The 21422-nt window shown below is 35.6% G+C and overlaps 1 protein-coding gene across 4 annotated transcripts in view; it reads left to right on the plus strand.

Moving 5' to 3' along the window:
- The window catches only part of SSBP2 (single stranded DNA binding protein 2), a 295259-nt gene that overhangs the window by 107093 nt on the left and 166744 nt on the right, over positions 1–21422 (plus strand). For all 4 annotated transcript variants that reach the window (XM_056112616.1, XM_056112617.1, XM_056112614.1 and 1 more), the window contains exon 4: positions 13489–13573. In XM_056112616.1, coding sequence (XP_055968591.1) covers positions 13489–13573 — 85 coding nt within the window. The remainder of the gene's footprint in view (positions 1–13488; positions 13574–21422) is intronic.

Here is a 21422-nt window from a genome sequence, read left to right on the forward strand (position 1 = left end):
GGAATATTCTAAAAGTCAAATTTTTCTTTGACATAGTGTGTATTCATGTCCAGCTCTGGACTGTAAATATGTAACTGCTTGAGGGAGTAAAGGTTCTCTGTTGTCATGTTATCTTTTGGATTCTTCCAAAGGGCCAACATAGTGGTATAATGAACTATTTCAGAAGTTTGTCTGCAGTAGGTTGATGGACTATTAAGTCAATTTAAGTTTGCATTTTAGAATTAATTGTATTTCTTGCCTCCATTTCCTTTTTACTTTCTTTCTAATGAATTTAACATGCTCTCATATTCGAGATGGTTTTTGAACATTCACTGAGTACTTGTAAAAAAATTTCTTTCAGTCATTAGCATTTGGTCATAGCTATCAGAAAGTTCAGTTATTTGATTAAATCTGATGTTGTGCTTCCCTTTTCTATGACTGCTAGATTCCTCAGAGTTCTTCTTTTAGGACTTCATTATTAAACAAGTTACTCTTTACTTAGTTATGAGGTCAATGAAATTATAAATATAAATATAAATTATAAATACTGGGCACATAAATACTTTCAGTCTGTTTATTCTGTTTAAATGTCACCATGGGGCAGGAGAGATAGCACAGCCGTTAGGACATCTCCTTTACACATGTCTGACCTGGGTCCAATCCTTGCTAATCAAGATGGTCCCCTGAGCCCAGAGGACCATATGGATTCTTGAGCACAGAGCCAAGAGTAAGCCCTGGGCACTGCCGGTTCTGCCCCTTCTCTCTGCTCTCCCCAAAAGTAACAGTGAAAAATACATATGTATAACATTTTTAATGTTTTTAGTTCTCTCCTCTAAGACTAATACTTACTAGGTGCCTATTTCAAACCTATATGAACCAGTGAGAGTTTGGTCACTCTGAGACCTGATGAGAAGCTTTAGATCTCTTTCTTAAAACTGCCCAGTTATTTTCTAAATCAGTGTGTATAGTCAGCCATGATTAGGACCTTGAGTTGAGCAGAAACGTGATTAACAAAAACAAAACTCTTTCAAGGGCCAGAGAGATAGTACAGGGGGTAAGGGGCTTCCCTTATATGACGCCAACCCTGGCTTTATCTTCAGAATCATTTTTGTCACATATGGTCACCCAAGCCTTGCCAGGGTTACTCCTGAGCACAGGCTCAGGAACAGTCACTGGGCACTGCTGGATATGGCCCATCCTTCCCCCACCAGGAAAAGAAAAAACAAACAAAAAACCCCAAAAATAACAAAACCTTATTTCAGAATAAGTTTGCAACAAAATTGAATGGAAGGTACAGAAATTTCTCATATACCTATGTCATCTACATACTTTTTTTGGTGGGTGTCTGCCCCCCACCCCCTTTATTTTTTCGGTAGGCAGAAAGGGTTTGGGTCATACTTGGCAGTGACTTGCTCCTGGCTCTACACTCAGAGCTCACTGCTGGTGGAGTTCTGGGTATCATATAAGATGCCAGGGATTGAACTCAGGCAGGTTGCATGCTGGGCAAGCAGCTTACCTGCACTACTATTTCTTCTGGCATCCTTTTGCCATTTTTCCCTTTCATCTTTTTTAATTTATTTTTAAAATTTTAAAATCTGTATTTTTCGAGTCACCAAGAGATACACAGTTACAAAGATGTTTATGATTGGGTTTTAGTCATACAATAATCCAACGCTCATCCATCCACCAGTGCACGTTTCTCACCACCAATGACTCGAGTTTCCCTCTTGCTACCCCCCTCCCCCAGCATCACTCTCTCTCTCTTTCTCTTTCTCTCTCTCTCTCTCTCTCTCTCTCTCTCTCTCTCTCTCTCTCTCTCCATTTAGAGATTACGGTTTGCAATACAGATACTGAGAGGTTATCATGTTTGCTCCCTTACCTACTTTCAGCATGCAGTTCTTACCAGAGTGATCAACTGTCTTTATCTCAGTGGTCTGTTCTCTACCCCAAGTGCCTTTTCCCCAAGCACTTGAAGCAGGCTTCCGACCATGCTCAATCATCCTGACTACTGTCCTTGGTATTGGTCTCATATTATGTTTACTTACATCTCACGAATGAGTGCAATCGTTCTATGTCAGTCCCTCTCCTTCTGACTCATTTCACTTAGCATGATACTCTCCATGTCCATCCATTTATAAGCAAATTTTATGACTTCATTTCCCCTAACTTTTGCATAACATTCCATTGTGTAGATGTACCATAGTTTCTTTAACCAGTAGTCTGTTCTTGGGCACATGGGTTGTTTCTAGATTTTGGCTATTGTGAATAGTCTTTTGCCCATTTTTTTTTTTTTGCTTTTTGGGTCACACCAGGGATTGCACAGGGGTTATTTCTGGTTTATGCACTCAGGAATTACTCCTGGCGGTGCTCGGGAGACCATATGGGATCCTAGGAATCGAACCCGGGTTGGCCGCATGCAAGGAAAACACCCTACCTGCTGTGCTATCGCTCCAGCTCCCTCTTTTGCCCATTTTTATTAGATTACTTTTTTTTAAAAAGTTTTGGGAAACAGTCTTTTATCAGATGTGTCTTTTGCAAATACTTTGTCCCAATGTATGTCTTTCTTACTTTTCTCACATTGTTCCTTGTAGAACAGAAGCCTCAGCAAAGTACTGTTAATCAATTATTTTATTCATGGATTACACCTATAATGCTGTAGCTGAAAATATCATTGCTATACCAGGGTCACATCTATGTTATCTCCTATAGGAGTTATTTAATTTTATGTATCACTTAAAGGACTATGATGCCTTCTCAGTTAATTTTTGTCAAAGAATAAGGTCTGTGTTTGGTTCTGCTTTTATTTTTATTGCAGGTACATATCCAGCAGTTCAAACATTTGTTGAAGATACTGTCTTTTTATTTTGTATTATCTTTTCTTCATTGTTCAAAAGTACATTATCTCTATATATGTGGTACATTTAGGGACTCTTTTCCATTGATGTGTTTACTTGTTTTTCTGGTAGCTCATAGTCTTACTTACTTTAGCCTTATACTTGGTATTACATAGTCCTCCAGCTTTCAAGAGTACTTGATTTTTTTGTTTCCTATAAATGCTATTAATGTACACAACATAGTTTTTTGGCATTTTGATTGGACTACGTTGCATGTATGGGTGAAGAATAGTTAGTGTAAAGTCTTATAAGGGTTGATCATGTGTTCAAAGAATGACAGGTAGTTGAATTGACAGTTCATTTGATTTGTGGGTGCAGCACTATGAAGTGATAGAATGTAAGGTTAGACACAAAAGCAAAGCCAGATTATGAAGTCCTATAACGCATCTGAAGATTTTAGACTAAAAATGCAAGGAGCTTTTTAAAGAAGTGCATTTTGTTACTGATTAGCTGAAGAATTATCCTGGTGTGATATTCTCTCAGAAGAGTCCTAAATTTGTATTTTTCAAATAGAAGAGGTTTGAGTTTATATGTATAGGCAGAGGTAGAAAGAGTGGGAACAGTTGAAGATGTATGAAAGAAAAATGTGCATGCAGAGATATACACGTACCTTGGGAAGAAGGCAGTAATTTCTTGGTGTGTTGTTTTGGAGCCATGCCAGCAGTGTTCAGGACTACTCTGGGCTCTGCACTCAGGGATTACTACTGGTGGTGCTATGGTGCTAGGTGTTTAGAGGATCACATTCAGTGCTGGGTTTTAAACCTCCTGGTGGCCTGCAGGGCAATGGCTCTACCCCCCTGTATTATCTCTTTGGCCCCAGGCAGATTATTTTTATTTTACTGTAGGATAGAGGACAGTATTAAACTTTACTTTGAGGAACTTATTTTTATTTATTTTGATGTGACTTTCTGTATCATTTCCTTTTGCTTTCCTAGTTTGTAATATACTCAGAGCTATAGTATTTTTATGCTTCTCATGATGATTTTTTAAAAGTTTTTTATTAGTGAATCACCGTGAGGTACAGTAACAGACATATAAATTTTTGTGCTTGCATTTCAGTTATACAATGATTGAGTACCCATCTGTCCACCATTGTCCATTTTCCACCACCAATGGTCCCAGCATCCGTCCCACCACCCCTACCCCGCCTCTGTGGCAGGGCATTCCATTTTGCTCTCTCTCTTCTTTTGAGTATTGTAGTTTGCAATAGAGGTATTGAGTGGCCATCATGTTTGGTCTATAGTCTACTTTCAGCATGCATCTCCCATCCCAAGTGGGCCCTCTAAGCACCCTTTACTTGGTGGTCCCTTCTCTATCTGAGCTGCCTTTTCACTTGCTGATCTTCTTTACCTGGGTCAAATCCCCTTCAGAACTTTCTTTCCTGCTTCTGCTTTTTGATAAAAGTTTCCACTCTACCATGAATTTCAGAAATAGAAATGCCAAGAATCTCCTTTCAGTGTTCTTTTAGATTTGTGTAATCTTAAAACCTATGCTTTAAAAAGCTTCCTTCTTAAAATATTAAAAGCAGAAATGATGTCATGTTTTCTATTTAATCTCTCTCTCTGTCTCTCTCTCTCTTTCTTTCTCAGGGTGGGGTTGGGTGTCCACATCTAGTGCTGCTCAGGGCTTACTCCTGGTGGTGCTCAGAGGACCATATGGGATGACAGAGACCAAAACCAGATTGGCCCCATGCAAGGCAAGCACACTACCTGTTGTACTATCTCCCTGGTCCTGTATTTAATCTTATTTTTAAAATTTAATTGGAGCAGGGAGTAGTTCCCAAGCAGTATTCAGGGGTTTCAGTGACTACCCCCAGTGATATCACAGCTGGGCCATACAGCTCAAAGCTTGGGCCCCGTGATGCTAGTGTCATACATGGTGTTGCTCAGTGGTATCCAGGGCTGTACCATGTGGTACCAGGTGAAGGGGGAATCAGGCAGTGCCAGGGATCAAATTCGGACTCTGGTATCTGAGACAGTCATCCTGATCTATCTCCCCGTCCTATTTAATTTTATATATAAAACGTGCTCTGAAATATCTTTAGGACTTTATATAGATATCCTGAAATTAAATATATATGGAGTTGTAGAGAAAGTAAGACAACAGTCAAGATTGTCATGAGAGTTCAGCTTTATCTGGCAGTGGAAAGTCAAATCTTGTAGTACGCGAGCACTTTCAATACTTTTGGGGTTAACAGGTGACGTCGGGTATAGCTAAGAATTGCCAGGACCCATATGAAATCAATAGCATTAGGACCAGTCAACTGGCTCACTAGAACTGTATAATGTTTGTCATTGACAGGCTGGTTCTTGTTCATCTGGTGTGTCATCCCTGTAATAGGTGTGATGTATGATTATTTATTTTAGTGGAACTACACTGCAATGTAGGGCTACGTAGGTGATAGCTTAGTAGTAAGAAGAGTATAATCATATTGAGAGGGAGATGAAAAGGATAGCCAAGAGAAAGCAGAGAGGAGATGTAGTCACACTACAAAGAGAGACAAACCATGTCTGAGAGATAGGAGAGGAATGGGGAATGAAGGTAGAAATTTGGTGAAGGAAAGATATTATAAAAAAAATGCTGTTGAAATCTTCTCAATGGTAAGGATTAGAAAAAAATTGAGGCAAATTTTACATATTTAAGAGAGAATTTTTTTTTTGGTTGTGCTAGTTCTGTGAGACTTTTCTAGAATATTGTCAGTGCCTTTTTGCTTTACTGAAGTTTTGAGGGAGAGGTTGCTTTATAGCCCCACAGCAGTGCTTGATAACCCAAGACAGGATGAGTGATACTCGGCCCAGAACTTCAGGTCTGAAAATACAGTGCTGCTCAGGTCCAGTGGTGCTTGGGGGTCACCACAGCAGCTCTCAGGGACTACTGGGCTATGGGTGGAAGTGTTGGGGGTGGGGTGCCAGAAATTGAATTTGAGTCCTTGTGCATAAGTACAGCCTTTTGAGCTATCTATATTTTGGGACCCCTGGATCACCCCTGGTTACTACTTGTAAAGTTCTCAGGAAACGGGTAGGAGGACTGGGGTGTAGATCTGCTAACAAGGTGCTTGCAGTCTAATCTGGGACAGATAACTACCACCTACTATGGCAGCTAATGCAGCTGACACTGTCAGAATGTAGGAACTTTCCCATACCCAGAACAAGGCATACGCAGTAGTGCTTAATACTGTACTCATAGCAAGGCAAAACAGTATAAAGTTTATGTCTAGCTCTTCTGCTGTCTGACTCTTTAGGCAAATTATTTAACCTCTGTAAACCTCAATTCCCTTATCTATAAAAAGAGTCTATCACTTGGAGGATTATTCAATATGTTTAGTATATGATTGAGCATAGCACATACTTATTAAATTAACTGGTTGATATTTTAAAATATGAATTATCAATTCATTACTAATCCAAAATTTGTGAAAATTTTGTGATAACTGGCAATTTGGGATTGGGTATTGGCCACACATGGCTCAGCTCAGGTCTTATTCTTGGTGCTGTGCTCTGGAATCACTCCTGACAGGCTCGAGGAAGCATTTGAGGTGCCGAGGATCAAACCTGGGTAATGCACTTGCATTGCAGGCTCCTTACCCACTATACTATCTTCCCAGTCCCAATAATGGACAAAAGTTATGACTGCATTTTTTAAGCATAAGTATACACATTTAAGTACATGTGAATTCTGAGGTAATTTCATATAAAACCCTCCTTCGTCTTATGAAGAGTTTCTTTCAATATGATATTTAAGTAACTAACATTCATTAGGGCGGAGTGGTAGCACAGTGGGTAGGGCATTTGCCTTGCATGCAGCCAACCTGGGTTCTATTCCTTCGTCTCTCTCAGAGAGCCCTGCAAACTACGGAGAGTATCCTTCCCGCAGGGCAGAGCCTAGCAAGCTCCCTGGGATATCCGATATGCCAAACACAGTAACAAGTCTCACAATGGAGACATTACTGGTGCCTGCTCGAGCAAATCCATGAACAATGGGAGGACGGTGCTACCATGCTACAACATTCATTGCTAAAATGTTCTTGGGTCAGTTAACGATATATTATTCCCTTAGTTATTAATGTTTGAATTTATAATGAATAGCCAGCTCCTCTGAAAATACTGTTTTATACTTGTCTATTTTGCCCCTTCTTTCAATTTTTATTTTCAGGTTGTCCTTCATCTGGTCAATAGCATAAAGGTTATATAATTCTTAGCATCTTATCTTCTGAGGCATATCTGGTGTGTTTATTTACCTTTTAGACTTCTCTGACAGACTTTTTTGCTTTCTGTGTTCCCTCGAGTTTCTGACAGTTAGCTAAGTCATTTCAGCTCACATTCTTAGAACTGAAGGAAAAACAGTACTTGAGAAGGAAGTCTAAATGTGGGTGTCCTATATTTCCCTTACATTTATGTGGGGAAAATGTTTTAATAATAATAGATAACAGTAACAGATACTTTACTATTTTGCAAGATTTTGCTTCTTTGTCGATTCTCTATTTTTTTCCTTTGTTATTCTCTTCCTCTATAAAATACGGAATGCAACTCTTTCACTTTTTCTCCTTAGCAGTAAAGAGAGTATTTAAACCTGAAAAGTCTATATAAATTCTTTATATAGAGCATTATTTGTTATGATAAGCCCATCACATTTCAAGGATATGTTTAAGTTCAATAAATGTGGCAATTAAAGGAATTCAAAAGTGCTTTTCCAGAAGAGTCTCAGGTTATAGAGAAAGGAAGTCAATTGTTTATGGAGATCCAGGATTTTCTGCCTTGCATTCTGGGAATCAAGGAGGATTTTCTGCCTTGTATTCTGGGAATCAAGGAACTAGTTTAGTGCATTATCAGAAGTGCTTACTAAAGCATATCAGTGAAATTCCCCCAACTAAGGTCAAATCATGTATTGCTACATACCGTTCCTATCAAAAAGTTTGATCCCTTCTCTTGTAAGAGATATGTCTTATTTCATAGGGATAAATTTGCATTGTCATACCGTCAGCCCATAAGCATTTGTCAAGAGGATTTACGATACCTTAATAAGCATGTGAGCTGTAATTTCTAGGTGAACCTACCCTAGGAAGGTCCTAGGAACCTTAAGGAGTTGGAAGTATAATTTTCACTTAAATTATACTTAAATTAAACTCATTGCTAGATTTTGGAGCCAGGGTTATATTGGAGCCTTGGGTTATATTTTTCTTGTCTAGTATATGTCATAGCATACTACATAGATTAGAAACTTGATGCAAACTAGAAATATTATTATGGGAAAGTAGAAGCTTTTATTTTATTTTTAAAACCAGGATTAGTTTTTAATATTTATTACCATGTTGTATTTCATGTGTAAATTCAATAACAAATTTCTGAAAGCAATCTTTATACAACACAGAGTGGTACCTCACATTAGTAACATCCCCAAGCACCTAGACTAGAGATTACACCTAAAGTCAATAATTCAGTTCATTGAGAAGCTTTAATTTTAATATATGAAGGTTTAAAGAAGGCTTTTAGTTACCCTCTAATTTTTTAAATTACTTAATAAGACTATATAGGTTTAGCAATTTGTCTGCTATCCCACAGAGCCAAGCTAGAGTCAGTTGCAGAATGTGGACAGAAATCATGTGCCTTGACCACAGTGCAGCACTGTTGTTGCTGTTGTGATGTAGTAAATTTTTCTCAAATATTAGAATGATAGCATGATTAATACTGTCTGATTCAACATGGGTTGAATTTTCTAGAAAAGAAAAGCGTTTGAAATATAACTTTTTTTATAAGAACATGAATGTACATGTACAATAGATGATGTTTAAGACGTGAATATCATGGCATAAAACTGAATTTTTTATTTTATGCATTAAATTTCATAAAATAGGTATTAATTATTATCAACTTAATGATGGAACTTGCTTCATTCATAGACTTTTTTTGAATTGAAAAGTTATCTTATTTTTATGAGTATTCTTTATTTTTGCTGTCTCAGACCTTTCTTGTGACCTTAGTGGTATGGTACTTAAAATGATGGAGTAGGGGTTATACTTAAACAGAAAAGAACATTTTGTTATTTTTGACACTTTAAGATGGCACCAGAGAGGCAAAAAGGTATAATCGAAGTGACATCTGCAATTGTTTGTTCATTGCAGCACTCTTTACAATAGCCAGAATCTGGAAAAAACCTGAGTGCCCGAGAACAGATGACTGGTTAAAGAAACTTTGGTACATTTACACAATGGAGTACTATGTAGCTGTTAGAAAAGATGAAGTTATGAAATTTACATACAAGTAGTACTACATGGAAAGTATCATGTTAAGCGAAATGAGTCAGAAAGAGCGGGATAGACACAGAAAGATTGCATTCATCTGGGGAACATAAAGCAACAAAATGGGAGACTAACACCCAAGAATGGCTGAGATTAGTACCAGGAATTTTGCTCCATGACTTGAAGGCCAGCCACATGTGCTTGGTGAAAAAGATGCTCAGATAGAGAAGAGAGCACCAAATAAAGGCTGTTGTGAAGACCCTCCCAGGGTGGGAGAGACATGCTAAAAGCAGTCTATAGACCAAACATGATTGCCACTCAATGCCTCTCTGGCAAAACACAGTACCCAAAAGAAGAGAGAGAGAACAAGGGGGAATGCCCTGCCACAGCGGCAGGGTGGGACGGGGGGTGGGGGGTGAGGGGGGATGGGGGGTGGGAGGGATGCTAGGACCCGTGGTGGGGGAGGATGGGCACTGGTGGAGGGATGGGTACTTGATCATTGTATAACTGAAACCCAAGTACAAAAATTTATAAGTCTATAACTGTACCTCATGGTGTTTCACTAATAAAAAAATGATTAAAAAAAAAAGATGGCACTGAAACAGGGCTGATAATGACTAAACTTTTTGTGAGTTTGTTATATGTGGAATTTATGTAACAAAAATTTGTCATCTTAGCCATTTTTTAAAAAATTTTAAGTCTGTAGTTAAATATTGTTAATTACATTTGTAAATTGTGCATCCATAACTATTACCATCTCTGTAACTCTTTTCATTTTGTAAAACAGTTCTGCAGCCAATGACCTATAACTTCCACTTTGTCTTTCTCCTTGTGATAGACAGCCATCATTTTCTCTGTGGTTTTTGGCTACTCTAAGAAACCCATATAAGAAGAATCAAAACAGTATTTATCATCTTGAAATTGGCTTATTTAGCACAATATTCTCAAAATTCATCCACATTGTAGCATATATTAGAATTTTCTTCATTTTTAGGATGGATAATACTTCATTGTATTGATGTAATGTATTTTCTCTATCAATTAATGGACATATGTATTGGTTTCATATGTTAGCTGCCGTAGATAATGCTGCTATGAAACCTGAATGTAAAAAATATTCTTGAGACCCTACTTTCAGTTTTTTGGGGTATAATAGCAGAAGCTGAAGTCAGATAAACATAGTAATTCTGTTTTAACGATTTTGTGGAATGTTCCTCTGGTTTTCCTCAGTAGCTCTGCCATTTCACATTTCTACTAACACTGCAGAAGAATTCAGATTTTTTTCTCTTATATTCTTTCCTAAGAGTTTAAACCTCACATTTAGGCTCTTGCTTAATTTGAATTGATTTTTTTATGGTCACGGTCATGGTCCTCCCGTTGTTCATCAATTTGCTCGAGCGGGCCCAGTAACGTCTCCATTGTGAGACTTGTTACTGTAATAGGTGAAAATCCAACTTCTTTCTTCTGCACATAGCAATACTCAGTTTTCCTAATAAAATGTTTTGAAAAAATGGTCAACTTTTCTATTTTGAATGGTTTTATACCTTTATCAAAAAGTCTATAGGTGGTACCTTATTTTGGAGTGCTGTACTAATATTCTGTGTATACACATATACATGCACCATTGGAAAACAGTAGATATATACATGCATGTGTGTGTGTGTGTTTAAGTTGGTACTATACTGTTCTGATTATTATGGTTTTGTAATATAGTTAAAATTAAGATATGCGATGCTTTTTACTGTTATTTTTAAATTAATTGTGGTTCAATTTTAATATATTTTCTCCCTTTGGAGGAGATTTCTTTGGATCTGTAGTTTACTTTGGGTAGTATGGGTATTTTAACAAATATTATTCTTTCATCTTATGGTATGGAACATCTTTCCACTTTTGTCTTCAGTTTCACAGTTTCATTAGTATCTTACAGTTCTTAGTATATAGATGTTTTATTGCAACAGTTTAATTTGTATTTTATTCTTTTTGATAGTTTTAAATGAGATTTTTTATAATTTCTCTTTATGATCTTTTATTAGTTTATAAAAGCAAAATTTTTATATGTTAATTTTGTATCTTGCAACTTTACTACACCTCTTTTTTTTGTTTAAATTGAATTTTTAAAGTATTCTTTAGTAATTTGAGTCTTGTCATTTCCTTGTACATCCAACTAAAGATTTGTTGAGTTTGTTGATTTTTCAAAGAAACAGACTTTCATTAATTATTATTTTTGTTTTTTACTTTATTTCTTTTTACATCTACTTTTTGCTCTGTTTTAATCTCTATTATTTTGTTCTAGTTTTAGATTTTATTTATTCTTTCCTAGTTGCCTAAGTTAGTATATTGATTTAAGCACTTCTTCTCCTTCTCCTTCTCTTTCTCCTTCTCCTTCTGAGAACCACCAGGAGTGATCCCTGCATATGCCCTGAGCACCTCCAGGTGTGGCCTCGACTTCTACCCCACTCCTTCCCTCAAAGAGTACATGTATCTGAAATACACAGTTGTCAGCATACCATAAAATTATTGATTTTTGTAACTTGTTTTTATTATTTCTAATCATGATCTTGTAAATTTTAATCTCTTGCTAGTACTCTTTTCAGGTAAAACTAGAACTAAACAATTGTCATCATTTAAACTTTTAACATTTAAAATGTTATGTAGCACTGCACTGTCCTCCTGTTATTCATCAGTTTTTCTCGAGCTGGCCCCAGTACCGTCTCCATTGTGAGACTTGTTACTGTTTTTGGAATATCGAATACGTCACAGGCAGCTTGCCAGGCTTTGCTGTGTGGGCGGAATACTCTCGGTAGCTTGCCGAGCTCTCTAAGAGAGGTGTAGGAATCAAACTCGGGACAGCCACGTGCAAGGCAAACGCCCTACCTGCTATGCTATTGCTTTGTAAATAAAATAATCATTTGCATTATTTTTATAGTAACTTGGTTAGATCCTATTGAACAATTATTAGTTTTCCTATTCCATTTTATATGGCTAGCTTTTAAAAGAGATAGTGGATTATTTTGAGGGTATATTTAGGGTATTTGCTAGAAAATCAGGGAATTTAAAAAAGATATAAAGGTGATTATAATGTCGCTAACACTAATCTATGATTAGGACATTATAATTTAAAGATTGCCATTATAAGATTTTGTTTTAAAGAACTTTGATCTTTTTTAGAATATGGGATATCAATAATTGCAATATACTGTAATTCATAACATCTGAGCCAGGTGGAAAACTTTTAGATGTATTCCTGTACAACTATAGTTCTTACACTTCAAATCTTTTTTACTTTATTTATTAGTATATTTTTAAATTTTAAAAGGCACTGGGGAGGTGGTTTTAACTGCTCTTATTCTTCTCAAAAGGATTGAAATATGCTTAAATTATTTTTGCCTTTTGCGGATATTTTTTGCTTCTTATAGAAACTCAAAAGTAAATAAATGGAAGTACTCAATATTACATATTTTTCACTTTAAGGTAATTTTGCTTAATTAATTGTATAAGGCCTTTAGAATGTTTTCTTCTAAAATGAAAGCTTAAATGAGTTTTCAATGGTCAAAACAAAGACTACAGGTTGAGATTACCAGGTTTTATTCTACTACAGTTACCTATGCTCTCAGACAATTGCTGTCTCTTAATACTATGTATTAATTCTAAGCTTTTATGTTAGCTAATTATAGTATTGAGGATATTAAAATATGCTTACTATATGTCTATTCCTTGCTTATTTGTAGGATTTAATTTTTCCAACCATTCCATTTTATAAAAAAAAATTCTGCTCAGATATGTCCAAAATCTACTCTCATACCTGTATTTTCTTTCTATAGAGTGGAAGTGTTCAATAAAAAACAATAATTCAACTCACAAGTATAATTGCTTTTGCTTATTAACAATAAAATCTTGATAACGTGTTTTACTGATCCCTTACTCACTGCTAATTTCATAAATAGAAGGATGTCCAGACCATTTGTTTAACCAGTGTGATTTACCAGTCAATCAATGTATTAGCTTATAAGTGAGCATCAGAATTATTTTGGAAAAAAAATTAACAAGCCACTTTTTTATTGATTAAATTATGATTTTTTTCTTCATGGGAGAGTTGTAAATGGTACTATAATTATTTCAGTCATATCACTTAATTATTTAAATAATTAAGAGTGACAGTTATATTTTAAAACATAGTTCTGGTTCCTTAGGAAAAAAATTATTATATTATCCTGTCATTATGTGGAGATCCTTACCTAAAGTAAAATCTTTTAAAAAAAATATTGTCCCAGAAGCAGAAAACATACTTTTTGAAAGAATGAAGTGCCTTTTATATTTGGAATTGTCATCTCTTATTTGGTTTACTTGGTTTTCTTAATGTTGCCATCATTATTTTTTTAGTGTATTTTGGGATCTGTACTGTGCAGCTCCAGAAAGACGAGAAACATGTGAACATTCAAGTGAAGCAAAAGCCTTCCATGATTATGTAAGTTAACGTATTATTTTATTAAGTTATGTTGTCAGTCTTCCTCCACCCATTGCTCTGGAAAAAATACATGATGCTATTTTTTTCCTTCACGATTAAGAAGTTGATTGTATTTTCTCATTCTCTCTCTCTTCTCTCTCTCTCTCTTTTGCTTGCTTGCTTGCTTACTCTCTCCTCCTCAACCTCCTCTTCCTCCTCCTCTTCCCCTCTTCTACTTTTCTCACCCCATCCTGAAACTTTAAAAGTGAAACATAAATATCATTTGAGTCTTGTTGAAGAAGCTTAGAATAGGATAGTAATATTAAATATAATCTATTTAACGTGTTTCTTTAACCCGTCTAGTTTGTAATGTTTTAGAATTATACAATGTAAGTACTAATTCTGTATTCCATAAAGAGTCATCATAAGAATTCTGTTCATGATAAGCTCTTGTTCTATACATAAGACTTTAAAATAATATGTATGCTCTTCATTTGCAACTTTGGGGTACGTATCATAAATCCAACTTCATTTCCATGGATAGCTTTTATTGTAATTTGAAAGATATCAGAGAAAAATATTCTGTATAAACATGAAACTTAATTTTAAATATTTTAAGGAAGAACATGTTTGAGGCTATTCTGTAGCTAAGTGATATTGATTTTTTTTAAAGGACTACAACTTAGAGAGTTGATGATATTAAAAAGTAGTAGTTTTTAAAAGTTGGGGACAAGGAATACTGTTTTCAGGGATCAGTTGCATTTAAAATGAGGAGACAGTATAACAAAGGGACTATGATAAACTGTTCACAGAACTGACCATAAAAAGCCAGATTAAGTTTGGGATGGAAGAAATCTAGTTTTTGGAAGTGGAATTGGCACTGGAGCCTGAGGAAATATCTGATAGTACCTAAAACTTAACTAGAGGGATTCTTATTTAGTTGGCATAAAGAAGGAATCATTCCGTGTAAATAGCTTAAAAATCAGAAACAGGGCTCAAAAGGAAAAGAGGACCTTGCTCTTCCAAAGGAAATACTTCAGCTTTAGACAGAAGAATGGAAATTAACTAGAAGACTTACAACCCTGAAAAGTAGCACAAGGAAGAGTTTGCAGACTTAGGAGAAGTCAGAATGTTGGGCTTTTGACAGTGACTGTGTAATACTTTAAACGTACACTAAACTGATAAAAGTGAGACGGTCTGTGATTACCTCATCTGATATTGATTGTACTCATAAAGCTTGCTCTGTACTAAACAATAGCTCTTGGGGACAATGTGAGTGAAAGTGGTGCTACTGCATATAAAGAGAACGCAGAGGAAAGGCAGAAAAGGCAGGACCCAACACATGGTATTTATTGAACAATCTTGTTTTCCTCTTTCACCCTTGGGTCATAGTAGAAAGTAAAACAGAGCCCCGACTCTGAAAGGTATAAAGAACTGGCTGAAGTGGGATGCCCCATCTTATCTATTACTTATACCAAACTTTAAAGACTTGCTTAGATGTGGCCTTAAAATACCCAATAATTTTGACAACTATATAGCACAAGGTATTGCCGGTATTCTTCAAAGACATAAATATTTGTGAATCGACATTTTGAGAAGTGAATTACTTTTAAAACTTCCATGGTATAGACAGATTCACCCTACTGCTACCATGAGGTCTAAATTGTATGTTGATCTGAGTTAGCATCTCTTTCTTAGAAGCATTAGGTAAGTTGGTGCTATTGTCGTAGCCGCCACCAGCAGCACCGTCACCATTGTGATTTCGTATTCGTAAAGCACCAACTTTTGAAATCAGCCCACTTAAATATGTCAAGATTTTTCAGGAGAGCATTTGTAGGGTGTAATTAGAGTACATTTTAAAGGAAGATTTATACCTTACCATGTAATGTGTCATAAGAAGACAATAGTTTAGAATAATGGCAGTATTTAGATTATATAATTCATTGTGAATGTTGGCATCCTTTATCGACTTTCATACAATTTTATCTCAAATATTAGTTTTAAGGAATTTTATTTATTCTTCTCTGGCATTGTTTTCTTGTTGTAGGGGTTATACCTAGCAGTACTAGGGAATGCATCCAGGGCTTACTTGATGGTCCCACAAGGTGTCTAGGGATCACACCCAGGGCCTCAAACATGCAAAGCATATGCACTATCTCTTGAGCCACATCTCTGACCCTTAGATGCCCTTATTTATACCCCAGCCTTTAGATGGCTTTTTTAAAAATTATACTTCAGTCCAATTTAGAGTTAGTGGTAGTACATCTCCAATAATTTAATGTTTTTCTGAAGGGGAGTAGGGAATTTTTTTCTTAATTGTTATTATCATTTTAAAAAGTAAGTCATCATCTTGAGTAATTAAAAATAATTTATTGAATTTTTTATATTAGTACCTTTTTACTTTACTGTGAAATCACAGTGATTTTTGTTTTTTTACTCTTTGAACACACCTGTTGTTTCTCAGGGCTTTCTCCTGACTCTACTCTGTGCTCAGGGATTACTTCTAGTGGGGGCCAAGGTAACCAAATAGGACCCTAGGGACTGAACCTGCATTAGCAGCATGCAGGGTAAGTGAGCTACTTGCTGTACTATCACTTTGGCCCCAGAAATGATTTTTCATATTGGAGTTAAATATGTATCTTTTTCTATTGAAAAATACAGTATTTAACCATTTCTGATTTCATTCACTTCTAAAACATTTAGGAAAAGTAAACATATCATGATTGTATCTAGTTATCTAAGGAATGTATGTCTTAATTGTCCTAAAGCAAAGATAGAACCATTAGCATGATGGTACTGAAAATACATTATTACAATGAGTTATTTGAGAGTAGAGAATTAGATTCATTCTTCTCCAGGGTCTGTCAAATAATAGATGTTCAGTAACTATTAACAGAGTGCAACTATTGTGATAGTTTGGAAACTGGAAGTGTTTCAGATCATTTGAACATTCAGGTAAAGTCAAAGACTTGCATCATAGTTGTTGATAGGATGTTTTGATTTTTGTACCCTTGCTAAAGTTAGTGTACCATCTAAAAGGATTAATTTACAGGTTTGTAGTAATGGGATACTTTTAAAAATGTTATATAAACATGGGATTTCTAAGATAATTGAAGAAAATTTAATTCATACCTCATGAGGGTTTTTTCTTTTTACAGACAATTATATATTATATATTATTTAGGAAAATGTAAAGCTATTACAGCTAGGTGCATTGTTTGCTATGATTCTGTAACATCTTTTGTGTGCCTCCTTACTGTTCCAACTTTGTTTATTATATTTTTGCAACAGGATATTTTCTGTAATAAATTGTGAGCTCTCACAGGAATAAATTTCTTATCCCCTGGGCCTGACATGGTACTTGATGAGAGATATTCACATCCTTTGGTGTTTATGTAAATTACTGACTAAATAAAATAATACGTATAATTTATTATTTTTTCATACCTAAATATGTAATTGCCAGAAGTTTATTTAATACTACTTCTATTGACTGTATTTCAAAACAAATTTAGATAAGCTGGGAAAGAGCTAACAAGTGAATTGGAGCAGTTAGCAGAGGCTTTCTATCTTGGGAAGCTCTGCACAAGGGAATCTAGTATGAACAAAATAGATACAGTCTATTCTCAAGGGCTTGCCAGGTAACAAAAGACCTTTACCTAAGAAGTGTGAAATATCAGAGAGCAAAATAAAAGTAGCAATATAATACAGTCTTATAATGCGATTCAGTTGGTATTAGCACACATATCAGAATAGAATGGAGAGGGAGAATGGAAAATACACATAACCTTTGGATGATTTTGGCGTATAGTAGGCATAGTAAGTAAACACTTAAATGAATGAGTCCTTCGTAAGTAAACGCTCAAATGCTCAAATGAATTAGCACATTGGGCCACAGTTCTCCTAAGCAGTATGGGTACACTGGAGTTCTTAATAGAGTGGTAACACAATTATATTTAAAATTTCTCTATCTTACTGATTTTGGGAATGCCCTTTCAGTCAGTGCTCAGGCAATTCTCAGCAACCAGACCGGTGATTCAGTAAAAGAACCAGAGGATGCTGTGCTGCTCATACTCTCTAGTGCCAGAGATTATCAGCACCACACCAGGTGGTGGTCAGGGGTCCTCAGAACTGACTGATCCAGATGATTGAAAACCATATGTTGGGTCAGCTGCATACAAGGCATGCACATTAACCCCTAGACTATCTTTCCAGCCTTTATATATTAATGTGGGTTCCTCAGTGTATAGATTGCTATTCACTTCAACAGAAAAGGATATAAGAGATTTATTTTTGTGCTATTCTTACCTAATATGTTTTTTTATCCCTGTTTTCAAGTTTAACTTCTTTTGCTTCATATAAGTCTTAAAAACAACCCTATCCCCTCTAGATTAAGGAAATTGTTTATTTCATTTTGTTTGTGTTGAGCTCTTTTAATTTGAAGCTATACATTCCTTACCTCATCTGTGCTATATCCGTGTTTCTGTTTTCATCTTGTCATTGGACTTCAAAACTACTTCTGGGTGACTTCTAAGTATTGTTAATAACTGTAGTGGTTATTTTCCCTATTTCCTTTGATCCTGAGATTTCCTGTAGGGCACCATGTTATTTCAGTCATTCAGTAGGAAATAATAAAAAGAAGAAAATCATATGAATGCATGAAAAAATAAAGAAGAGATAAGTGTGACTTTTTCAAATTGGTTTTGCTATGAAAATAAAAAATGTATTTCAAACATGTATTTTAAAAAATTTCATCATAAGACCCTTTCTTCTCACTGGTGTATATTCAATTTTTATTAAAATATAACTTTTTAATTAATATAAAATATAAATATGGCTGGAGCGATAGCACAGTGGTACGGTGTTTGCCTTGCACGCAGCAAACATGGCCGACCCGAGTTCGATTCCTCCGCCCCTCTCAGAGAGCCCGGCAAGCTACTGAGAGTATCTCGCCCACACGGCAGAGCCTGGCAAGCTACCCGTGACGTCTTCGATATGCCAGACACAGTAACAACAAAGTCTCCAATGGAGACGTTACTGGGCCCGCTCGAGCAAATCGATGATCAACGGGAGGGCCTTTACTTTATATAAATATGGAAAGATTCTCATGGATTGCCTGGGATGATGTTGCTAATATCATCCTAACATTTAAAAAAGGGATATTATGCTCTTTATAAATTAGCATGTATTTCTAACATTATTAATGGTATGAAATTCATAAAATCAAAACATGCAGAATAAAGTTATTTTGGAGAATTTAAATATGACAAGTATACTTGAATACCATAGATATGTGGAGTTCTGTTTCTATGTCTCTTTACTTTTTATATATTATACTTCATTTAAAATAGTTTTATTTTGGAAAACTTAGAAAAGTGAAAATCTCTGCCTTTTGTTCTTTCTCCTTTGATTAGAAAGAGGCTAAAAATATTGCAAAATACCCATTTTACTTACCCCAATGCACATTTTTATTTTTTAAATTTTTATTTATTTATTTATTTTTAGTGAAACACTATGAGGTACAGTTATAGACTTACAAATTTTTTGTGCTTGAATTTCAGTTATACAATGATCAAGTACCCATCCCTCCACCAGTGCCCATTTTCATCACCACGAGTCCCAGTATCCCTCCCACCCCCCATTCCCCCCATCCCACCCTTCCTCTGTGGCAGGGCATTCCCTTTTGTTCTCTCTCTCCTTTTGGGTGTTGTGGTTTGCAAAAGAGGCAATGGGTGGCAATCATATTTGGTCTATAGTCTACTTTCAGCATGCTTCTCCCATCCTGGGAGGATCCTCCCAACACTCTTTATTTGGTGTTCCCTTCTCTCTCTGGGCTTCCCTTTCCCCCAGCATGTGTGGCTGGCCTCCAAGTCATGGAGCAAAATTTCTGGTACTAATCTCGGCCACTCTTAGGGTGTTAGTTAGTCTCCTATTTTGTTACTTTATGTTCCCCAGATGAATGCAATTTTTCTTTGTCTTTCCCGCTCTTTCTGACTCATTTCGCTTAACATGATACTTTCCATGTAGTACCACTTGTATGTAAATTTCATGACTTCATCTTTTCTAACAGCTACACAGTACTCCATTGCCCAGTGCACATTTTTAAATTATTGCTATATTGTTTTGTTTTGGTGGGCATTTCTACTTAGGTGAAGGGTTCATATATCATTTTAAAATAAATGACACAATTTATGCACTATGTCTTTGATATCAGATATACTAAGAGCTTAAACAGTAGGTACTTAGCCAAGAAATTATGAATAGGACTTATAATGAAGTGACATTATTGTATAAAAAGAATGACTTATCTGTTTTCAGATTTCATGAAATATCAATTTGATCACATTTACTTTGATTGTTGTTTGTTTCTTTCACATAAAAATTTTGCCTGATACTTTGTCCTGTCTTTTGAGTTTAAAACCACAGTTATATCTATACTGTAAGGAACTATAGCTCAGTTGGTAACTTGTGAATCTCTGAGCTGTTTAGAATGAAAGTTTCAGAGTCAAAAGAAAGTATACATATTTGTAAGACAGGCATAAGATTTTTTTTTACCAAGGTTAACTAATTTAAAACTTTCTGTTATTATATTGTTAAAATATATTTATTTTACAGCTATTAACAAATATAATGACATACAGAATTGTCACCTTTTAAGTATATTAAAGCAGGTAATAATATTTTTGATAATTAATATGAGGGAACTGTGATAGGATTCTGAGAAGAAGGACTGAAACCAGTCACTATGAGAGATATTTTAATTTTGCTATGTGTGGAAAGCCCTTGTATTAGGATGGTGGAAACTGAATTTAAGAACAGAAAATAAAGTATAAAAATAATTACGAGGTTGTCTATTTGTAAAGATTGACGGCAGGGGAAAATTAAAAGTGCTTTTTAGTTTATGTAACTAATGTACCGAAACTTGTAAAAACATAAGCCAAAGTCTGAAATTGAGAAGGAACGACATAGATAAAGTAGACTCTGTAGGATTGGGTTAATTTATGAGGGAAGAAGGGTTAAAATTAGAACTGAGACCTAGGGATAGAAAGTTGAAAAATATGTAATTATGGAGTGATGGCAAAGAGGTGCTTAGCATTAAGACAGAGGGAAAAAATAGAGATTAATACTTGTCACACTAACTGCATTGACTTAGGTAACACACAGTGTATTATATTTTCAGTAAATTTTCTGAATCTGTTCACTACTTCAGAATGTTGCCAAAATGAACTGAATATCCTAAGGCGACTAATGAAATTTGTTTGGCATTAATGTACTATCTTGCGTTCCTAAGATATTTAAAAGCTGTTTATGGTTTTTGAAGCAAGGTTTGAGACTATGTATGAATGATTTTTATAGGCCATGGTTTCATTTTAGGAAGCAGTCATGTATTGTATAGTGGGTGGAAGAAGCAGATTCAAATTTGGGAGGAAAACTAAATGATCCGTGGCTTCTATCAGAAGTATTTAAAATTTAGATTAATAGGTAGAAAAATTCAATGTATGGCCTTTCTTTTTGCATTTTAGCTTTGTTTTAACAGATATATATGTATTTATATATTATATATTGAATTGTCTATCAAGAACCATGTAAAAATCCTCATATCATTGGAAAGGCAAGCAGATATAAAGACTAAAAGTATATCATGTTCAATGAATAGAGACTTGTACTTAGTTGATTCTCACCAGATACTTGATGAAAGAATGTACATTATTGAAGCTGACACTTTCTAAAGGAAATGGCCTTATTTCCATGGGAATATTAGGATGTCCCATATCGCTGGAGCGATAGCACAGCGGGTAGGGCGTTCGCCTTACACGCGGCCAACATGGCCGACCCGAGTTCGATTCCTCCGCCCCTCTCGGAGAGCCCG

This window comes from Sorex fumeus, unplaced genomic scaffold (genome assembly GCF_029834395.1).
Source record: "Sorex fumeus unplaced genomic scaffold, SorFum_2.1 ptg000018l, whole genome shotgun sequence".
Lineage (NCBI taxonomy): Eukaryota > Metazoa > Chordata > Mammalia > Eulipotyphla > Soricidae > Sorex > Sorex fumeus.